General features: G+C 36.8%; 1 protein-coding gene across 1 annotated transcript; it reads left to right on the forward strand.

The window, feature by feature from the left end:
- The first annotated feature begins 474 nt into the window (after window positions 1-474).
- Window positions 475-8,139, forward strand: LOC21402922 (nuclear pore complex protein NUP133). Its single transcript, XM_010114475.2, has 8 exons — window positions 475-754; window positions 1,322-1,446; window positions 1,551-3,362; window positions 3,732-4,453; window positions 4,547-4,699; window positions 5,491-5,824; window positions 6,250-6,311; window positions 7,464-8,139. The coding sequence occupies exons 1-8, from the start codon at window positions 564-566 to the stop codon at window positions 8,010-8,012; spliced, it is 3,948 nt and encodes a 1,315-aa protein (XP_010112777.1). The 5' UTR covers window positions 475-563; the 3' UTR covers window positions 8,013-8,139.
- The last annotated feature ends 1,421 nt before the right edge of the window (window positions 8,140-9,560 follow it).

The raw sequence follows: 9,560 nt of genomic DNA on the forward strand, positions 1-9,560 counted from the left end.
ATCGGAATGAGGGGGAGAGAAAGAGAGAAAGGTCGGCTGAGGTGAGAGATCGGAATGAGGGGGAGAGAGAGAAAGGTCGGCTGAGGAGAGAGAGGGATCGCAGAGAGAGGAGAGACACGGAAAGAGAGAGAAACATAAACTGAGAATTCAGAAAGATGAGTGAGAAGAAAAAGAAAAAACCCCAGAGAAAAAGAGTAAATTTAGAAAAAAAAAAGTTATTTTTAAAATTAAGATTTACTGTTTTGAATTTAAAATTTTAAAATTTTAATAATAAAAAATATAATTTTTTAATAATAAAATATATAATCTTTTACTATAAGTCATTTAATTTATTAATTTAAATTTTTAATTTAATTTTATGTGAAAATTTTTTAATAAAAAAAATGTAATTTTTTATAAAAATTTGTAATTCTAATAAAGTTAAAATTTAAAAGTCAAAAAATTCAAAGGTAAAATGAAGGAAGAGTTAAAATACAGAAATCAAACTTAAAATAAACCCTAAACCTCGAGACCACCCAAATTTCCCTCCATTTTCCAATTTTGGGCAAACAAGGAGATTGAAGATGTTCTCTCCTGGAACCAAGAGGTCGCATGGGAGCTCTCGCAGAGATCCCAGTCTAGGGCACGCCGCGACTGCTTCTCCGGTCACTCCTCTCGCCGAGAACCGCCGCTCCAGCTCCGACAATTTGGTCCCCCACCGCCCGGCCACGGGCACTCCGGCGCCTTGGGCTCCTCGACTTTCCGTTCTTGCCAGGTGAAAGACAAATTTCGATTACGCTTTGTGAATCTGTGTGAAGAATCGGTGTTTTAGAGGCTTGGTTTGATTTAACATTGCGAGCTTAGTTGTTGTTTAATCGTATGTTTCGTTTTGTGGATTGCGAATTGGCGTCGTGTTCATAGTTATACGCAAATTTCAGCTGTGTCTGTGAATGTGTCTGAAGAATTGGTGTTTCGTAGGGCTTTTTTTTTGGGATGAAAATGTCGGTTTGGTTTGGTTTGGTTTGATTGAGTATTGCGAGCTGTATTGTTGTTTATCGTATGTTTCGTTTTTCGGATTTCGCTTTATATTCATGGTTATGCACAAATTATGCTGTGTAGTTGCTGTCTGAAGACCAACCTTCGTCGTATTTCCTATAAAAAACACGAAGAAAAAACTGTCAGCAAAATATTTAATCTTTCAGTGAGCCTGATAATTTAATTGGGAACTCCCTGAATGTTGCATTGGACTGTTAAAGAAGCTTATGTGTTGATATGGAAGATTTAAAATGTTATGATTGTTGCGTGATGACTTATTGAACAATTTGTGGTGTTGTGTGCCTAGAATTCCAATAGTGAACAAGAATGAGAAAGGGGACGACATTGATCCTATTAAGCCTGTGTACGTTGGAGAATTCCCCCAGGTGGTGCGTGATGAGCAGACCAAGTTGCTGCAGAAGCGTGTTCCAGGTTTGTATGCTGGAATCCAATTATTATCCGTTATCGCATTTTAACAACCACAGCTACCGATGTGGAAAAAGAAAGAAATAATACTTATATGTGTTCCTGGGCAGGTGAGGCATTTATATATGGTGGAATGGAAAAGGGAAAATGCATAGCTTGGATTATCTGTGGAAGCAGACTCTTCATTTGGAGTTACCTATCTCCTGCTGCATCAATGAAATGTGTTGTTCTTGAAATCCCTTCAAATGTTTTAGAGAATGGGGATATTCGCAGAAGTGATGGTGACACTTGGTCTCTCTGTGCTGTCAATTGGGATATGACATCTAGTAGAACAAAGAAAGTTGTAGAACATAACAACTATGCTGCTATCGTATTGTGTAACCAAAAAACACGTGCTGTTATATACTGGCGTGACATATATTCTAAAGTGAAAACTGCTCCAGTTATCAGTACTGCATCTTCTGACGAATTGGAGGTGATTTTTACCACCCTGTCTAGGCAGCAACATTCAAGTAGGCAGAGGAGTGGTTTGACTGAATTGTATTCTTTCAACTCATTAATTGCGTCTGCAGTCCCCAATTCGCAGCATGTTTGTGTTGCTATTGCTTCTAGTTCAAATGGTGAGCTGTGGCAATTTCTTTGTAGCCCATCTGGTATCAAACGACAAAAAGTACATTGGAATACTTCGAGTTTAACCTCCCAAGGTGGTGACAATGGTCATGTAACAGGAAGCAAAGGTTATCCAAGGTCTCTGATCTGGCGTTTTTCACATTCTTCTGTGCATGAATCCAACAGACAGTTTTTTCTTCTGACCGATCATGAGATACATTGTTTTAATGTTGAACTTTTTCTTGATATAAACGTGTCAAAGGTCTGGTCACATGAAATAATTGGCACTGATGGCGATTTGGGTATTAAGAAAGATCTAGCTGGACAGAAGCGTGTATGGCCTCTTGATGTGCAAGTTGACATTTATGGTAAAGTTATTACTATTCTGGTCGCCACATTCTGCAAGGACCGAGTTAGCAGTTCAAGCTACACACAATATTCACTTTTGACCATGCAATATAAATCCGGGGTAAGTACTGAGGTAGGACATGAAAGGATTCTAGAGAAAAAAGCTCCCATCCAAGTGATAATCCCAAAAGCAAGAGTGGAAGATGAAGATTTCTTGTTCTCAATGAGACTTCGGGTAGGGGGCAAGCCTTCAGGCTCAACAATTATACTTTCCAATGACGGAACAGCAACAGTCTCTCATTATTATAGAAACTTTACCCGGCTCTATCAATTTGACTTACCTTATGATGCTGGTAAAGTACTAGATGCTTCAGTTCTTCCTTCTACAGATGATGGTGAAGGGGCATGGGTTGTACTAACTGAGAAAGCAGGAATTTGGGCAATACCAGAGAAGGCTGTTATTCTTGGTGGTGTTGAACCACCTGAGCGTAGCTTGTCACGTAAAGGTAGCTCAAATGAAGGATCTGCACAAGAAGAGAGAAAAAACCTCACATTTGGAGGTAATATGGCTCCTAGAAGGGCTAGCTCTGAAGCACAGGAGCCTGTAGACAGACAAAAGGCAGTTAAAGGTGTGATTGCAAGGCGAAATACCCTAGATGAAGAATCAGAAACTTTACTAGGTCAACTTTTCCATGATTTTCAATTATCTGGGCAGGTTGAAGGTTCACTCGAAAAGCTGCAAAAGTCTCGAGCATTTGAAAGGGGTGAAGAGACAAATGTTTTTGCAAGGCTGAGCAAATCAATTGTTGACACCTTAGCTAAACACTGGACAACAACCAGAGGAGCTGAGATTTTGGCCATGGCTGTTGTTTCTTCCCAACTCTTGGATAAGCAGCAGAAGCATGAAAAATTTCTCCAGTTTCTTGCTTTGTCAAAATGCCATGAGGAGCTGTGTTCTAGACAGAGTATGTCATCTCTCTCTCTTTCTGTGTTTTTTTGCATGTTGCATTTTTTCTTGAACTAAATTCTTAGCACACGTGGCTTTCTATTGGAGCTTATAAACGGCCATTTATTATGATAATGGAGAGAACAAAACTTCTTTATGCATGCTCCTCTAATCCTCTTGATCTAAATCCTAACTTTCATCATCAGAAAGTTACCAATATAGTGAAACTCTAAATTGACTATATCTCCTTGGTTTGTTGTAGCATGGAGGTAAAGGCATTTAGAGAATGGATTGCTTGCATGGCAATGAGAGAAGAAAAAAATTGAGAATTAAATGAAGAAATGGAAAACGAGAGCTTTTCATGTCTAATTATAATTTTTGTCTGCAGGACATTCCTTGCAGATTATCTTGGAACATGGTGAAAAGCTTGCTGGAATGATTCAACTGAGAGAATTGCAAAACGCTATTAGCCAGAATCGCTCTGCTGGAATTGGCTCCTCACATTCCAGTCAAGAAATTCAAACATCAGGTGCTCTTTGGGATCTTATTCAATTAGTAGGGGAAAGAGCTCGGCGAAGTACTGTTCTTCTGATGGATAGAGATAACGCTGAAGTATTCTACAGTAAGATTTCAGATCTGGAAGAAGTATTTTATTGCTTAGACAGACAGCTGGATTATATAATAAGCACAGAGCAGCCATTTGGAGTTCAAAATCAGAGAGCTTGTGAACTATCCAATGCATGTGTTGCGATAGTTCAAACAGCCATGCACTACAAAAATGAGCACCATTTATGGTATCCACCACCTGAGGGTCTAACACCATGGTATTGTAAACATGTGGTGCGCAGTGGGATTTGGAGCATCGCTTCCTTCATGCTGCAGCTGCTCAAGGAAGCATCTACACTTGATGTGTCTGCAAAATCAGATTTATATACCCATCTTGAAGCACTGGCGGAAATTCTACTTGAAGCATATGCTGGTGCCATCAAAGCTAAAGTTGAGCTTGGAGAAGATCACAAAGGTCTCTTAGATGAGTACTGGTGTAGGAGGGATCTGCTGCTTGACTCGCTGTATCAACAGGTCAAAGAATTTGTGGAAGATGGGCACCAGGTTAATCTCTTTGGCTTGGCTCAGTGAAATATTTGTTGTTCTGCTTCCCTGATAATGGATACATACGCATTCTTGAACTGCTTATCTTTTCAGGATATAAGTGAAGAAACTAGTGAGCACAAAAAGGATTCGCTGAAGAAGTTTTCTTCACAATTGCTGTCAATTGCAAACCGGCATGAATGCTACAATACTTTATGGAAAATATGTTGTGATCTCAATGATTCAGAACTTCTTAGGAATCTAATGGTAAGTGTACTCTGCTTTAAACTGTTAGTGTGAACATGGTCATTTCTTAGTCGTGTTTATGTGATTATTTTTATTTTTCTGAAACATTTGGGGTGTGCTTTGTTGGTTTATTCCTGTTACAGTTGTGAGATGCACATCTAGAATCGAATATCTCTAGATTGTTCCTAATTTCTTTTGTCTTTTTGGAAAGCTATATACTGCTGTCTTTTTTTTTTTTTTTGGTCCTCTCAGAGATGGTTGACCTATGTAAAACACTAGCTAAAGTTAACCTTAAAATAAGGTTGCTCAAGCGGACAGAATTGCCTTTATCTCAGTTTTTCCCAGCAGAGAAGAATTAAAATTTTTGCTACAAACATCAAAGATGTTTCGCAGTTCAAAGCCCAACATGGGATAATTATTGTAGTTTATGATTCCAAATTCTGGGTAATGCAAAGGTTATTTTATCCTGTGAAGAGTCTTTATTAGACCATTGAGTCATAATGAATTTCTCTTCATTGTCCATAGATTCTCTTTTCGTGTTTGTGCCGTTATTTTCCCTGGATACTTTTTTCCTCAGAGATTAGTCTAAGGGAGACAAGTTCTCTTTTTTTTTTTTACACGTCATCCTCTCTATGTCTAATCCGACCTTATCATCTCATGATTTCACACATTTTTATTTTTGATTTGACTGATTTGTATTTTACTTCTGTTTCTTACTCTGGATAATGCTGATACATTATGGTTTTTGATACTTTATTGCTTGTTTGAAGTGTCTACTCTTGCTGAAAATTTTCTAATGATTTGTTGTATAGCGTGAGAGCATGGGACCCAATGGAGGTTTCAGTTACTTTGTGTTTAAACAACTGTACAAAAGTAGGCAATTTTCTAAACTTCTAAGACTCGGGGAAGAGTTTCTGGAGGAGCTATCCATTTTTCTAAAGCGTCACCAGGATCTTCTTTGGCTTCACGAACTGTTTCTTCATCAATTTTCTTTGGCTTCAGAAACACTTCACCTATTGGCTCTTTCTCAACATGAACGTTCAATGTCAGAAACTGAGGGGACAGACCCCCATTATGGAACTATGGTACCCAAATTACAAGACAGAAAGCGTCTACTGAATCTCTCAAAGATAGCTGCAATTGCTGGTGATTTACCCTTTAGCTTTTCTTTTCACCTTCCATATATCCTTTTTCTTAAATGTTTTAATTCTATTGGAAAATAAACTTTTGAGAGTTTGTTTTCCTATTGTCTTGAAAAAGAAGTTAGTTTTCCTATTGCGTTAATGACCAATGAATGTATTAATTCGTTATTTAGAAGTTGGTTGTTTTGCTGGTATCAGCGGTCTTCAAAATTAAGTGAATTAAACTCACTGGTTAAGAATAGTGGTAGACCCAAAAGATTTGTGCTATCTACATTATTTTTTTTTTGGGTGTAGGAGGTGATTGGACACAGAGTTAAAATGGGGATGAAAGAATCTTAATTTTCCTATTTGCTATTGTTTTTGTGCAAGATCTCAGTAATTGCTTTGTGTCTATACTCTTAATACTGTATCCATATGTTTAATCGGCAGGTAAGGGTGAGGAGGCAAATGTGAAGCGTATTGAAGCTGATTTGAAGATACTAAAGTTGCAGGTTTGCTAAAAGTTCGATTGCCATTGTTACATTTACTTTGAGATGTCCCAATTGTGATTTTTTCCTTTCTCTAACAGATATGGTAATAAATTTTCATACTCAACGAATGTGGTCTTTATTTGTGGTTTAATGGCATTGCTGTGTCAGTGCGATGGGTGTCGTTTATAATAATTAGGTTATTAACAGAAACAGCCTATATGCACTTCTCAAACCTGATTGTATATCTCAAACTGATTGTTGTCAATTTTATGCATTCCTAGTTCCTGTTATGGATTCCTGGAGCTACAGGAAAATCCATACCTCATTGTGTCATTTATAGTGCAGATATATATATATATATATATATATATATATAGGATTTGTTTTCAATGGTTATGTTTTTAATGGTTACTGTTTCTAATAAGGGCATATCTTAATCACAATTGCTGTTGTGGTTTGTTTCATTAATTGCAATACATTTTTTTGGTCGACTACCAGATTTATTACAATGGTTTGATCCATATCATAGCTAAAAACAACAGTAACCATTGGAAACGTAACCATTGAAACTGCACCCACATATACTTAGATATATGTATGTAAGTATGCATGCATTGGAAAAAGCAGTAGTCCACATCAGTGCAATTTAATCACTCGGTACAAAAAGAAGAGATGGGTGTTATTGCATGTCCAATTGTTTCATATGGTAGAATTTCATGCAGCATCTTCATCTATAGTTGGGCCTAAAAAAGGTTACAAGATTTGAACACCCCTTTCTTTGTGTATATATATACACGTACTCAGTAAGGCCTTTTGAAATTAGAAGTGGTGACCATTGAAGTGAATGGTTGAGATGAGACTTCTCACATTTAGGATTTTGCATATTTTCCAACCTCACGAGTCTCATGTCCTAAGACACAACATATCTTTTGAACAGGTCAATCAGTTATATTCCAAAACAGTGTTTGAACTTAAATTTGCCAACTGAAAAGTCGTATTACATTATCGAAATATTTTTATTTTTACCTTGTTGTCCATCTTTCTTAACGTCGTTATTACACATTAGAACCGCATTGTGGGTACTTGCTGGACTTATGATGGTAAATGAAATTTTATGTCTTCCTTTACTGAAACGTTCATCTGATGTGGACCTATAACGGGAATTTGTTGCAGGAAGAAATAGTAAAATTCCTTTCTGATGATGGAACAAAGCAATCTGTTGGAGAGCGGTTGCTCAATCCAGAAGAGCTTATCAAGCTGTGCCTCGAAATGAAAAGCCCAGAGCTTGCACTGTGCGCTTTTGATGTGTTTGCATGGACTAGCTCCTCCTTCCGTAAGGCCCATAAGAACCTTTTGGAGGAGTGCTGGAAGAATGCTGCCGAACAGGATGATTGGAGCAAACTTTATCAGGCTTCCACAATCGAAGGGTGGACTGATGAGGAAACCTTGCAGAATTTGAAGCACACCATGCTTTTCAAGGCTTCAAGTAGGTGCTATGGACCTCTAGCTGAAACTTTCGGAGAAGGGTTTGATCAAGTATTACCACTGAGACAGGAAACTTCGGAACCTCCTATCATGAAGGATTCAGGTTCTTCAGTCTTAGCGAATCTGATGCAGCACAAGGACTACCCTGAAGCCGGCAAGCTGTTACTGACCGCTATCATGTTGGGGAGTCTAGAGGATGACACCGGAGAAGAAGAGGGCACGACCCCAATGGAGTGATATTGACAAGTATTTTTTATATCGTCTGAATTCTTCTTTCCTTGTAACACTAACTCTGTAGTCTACGTTTTTTCTTTTTTTTTTTTCAATTATATATGATTTTTGTTCCTTAATGAAAAAGGTTAAATGAAAATATGTTGGCCGCCGCCGCTCCTTGTCCTGTGCTGTCCTTATAATGCAGTTAATTAGATATACAATATTCGTGGTAAAATGGTATGAATCTAGCTTATTAAGGTTGTAATTCTGGTTTCAAGTTTTAGTTTATCTTCCTTTCACTTCGTCGATAGTGGAAATTGCTCGAGAGACAAGAATCCAGAGGCCAGAATTGTATGAGAAATGGGAAAATGCGTGCCTAAACTACAAATATGACGCATGTGAAAATTTTTTGTGTATTTGCATGTCTAGCGTTGTTTAATTTGGTAAAAGGAGTGGTACGTGAAAAGCGGATGACTCGTATTCGGCTATTCATAAATACGTTGCTAGCGCGTTTCTGTGCAAAACTAAATTTGCTTTTGCTTGCATGTCTAGTACATTATTCTTTTGACAAAGGAGATAAATATTTTTAATATCTTTTTTAGTTAAATAATAAAATTAAACAATTTTGAGGGAAAAGAAGTATGATGATTATTTGCACACGTAGCAGATTTTTACTATGGAAATAAGATCAAATATATTAAAAGTAAATCTGGGATTAGAGCAAGAGATTAACACTATGTTTGGTATGAATGAAAAGTGGAAGGAAAGAAAATGTTGGAGGGATTTTAGGATGGAAATTAGTAAATTAACTTGTTTGGTAGAAAGAAAATTGGGAAGGAAAAGAAAATTGAAAGGAAAATATAATTGGTGGGTCCCACCATTTTTAATCCCTCCAAAAGTGGGAGGATTTTAAGAAGGAAAATGTTGATAACTACTTAAATTACTAAATTGTCCTCATTTTGGCTCCAAAATTGGCGCTTTTTTTTTTTTTTTTTTTTTTTTTTTTCAGAAAAGAGATAAATGGGCAATGGGCTTTCTCTCCACTTAGCACACCAGGACACTTTGATGCAGTCCAATGCGTGCGGGAGAAGGAGTTTGGCCAAAGTATTTGGGAAATGTTTGAAAGTATTTGGGAAATGGAGAAACAGGTTTCACATTGTTCTGACGGCATTTTTTTGGATACAAGATATGAGTGTATTGGATTATAATTTTCCTGCATTTATGCTATTTAAGATTGGATACGAAGTAAACTTTTTTAAATTATTTATTATTTATTTGTAATGTAATTTAATTTATTATTTTAATTATTAGTATTTTTATTTGAGATTCAATTATTACTTATTTAATATATTATTATTTAAAATATTATTTCATGTTTTTAAAAATTAAACCGCCAAACGCAGTTTCAGTTTTTTAAAACTGAAAATAATCTTAGAATAAAACTACCAAACGCATTTTCAGAAATGATTCCAAAATAGAAATGAAAACGTTTTTATTTTCATTTTCATACAGAAAACAAAATCATTTTGGAACGAATTCCAAACGCCACCTATGTTTTTGCACCTTTATATA

The sequence above is a fragment of the Morus notabilis genome, unplaced genomic scaffold, assembly GCF_000414095.1.
Source record: "Morus notabilis unplaced genomic scaffold, ASM41409v2 Scaffold24, whole genome shotgun sequence".
NCBI classification, from domain to species: domain Eukaryota; kingdom Viridiplantae; phylum Streptophyta; class Magnoliopsida; order Rosales; family Moraceae; genus Morus; species Morus notabilis.

Coding starts and splice junctions, on each gene's coding strand:
- LOC21402922 (XM_010114475.2), top strand. CDS start 564: ATGTTCTCTCCTGGAACCAAGAGGTCGCATGGGAGCTCTCGCAGAGAT. Junction 1,447..1,550: donor GCTGCAGAAGCGTGTTCCAG/GTTTGTATGCTG, acceptor GTTCCTGGGCAG/GTGAGGCATTTATATATGGT. Junction 5,825..6,249: donor AAAGATAGCTGCAATTGCTG/GTGATTTACCCT, acceptor TTTAATCGGCAG/GTAAGGGTGAGGAGGCAAAT.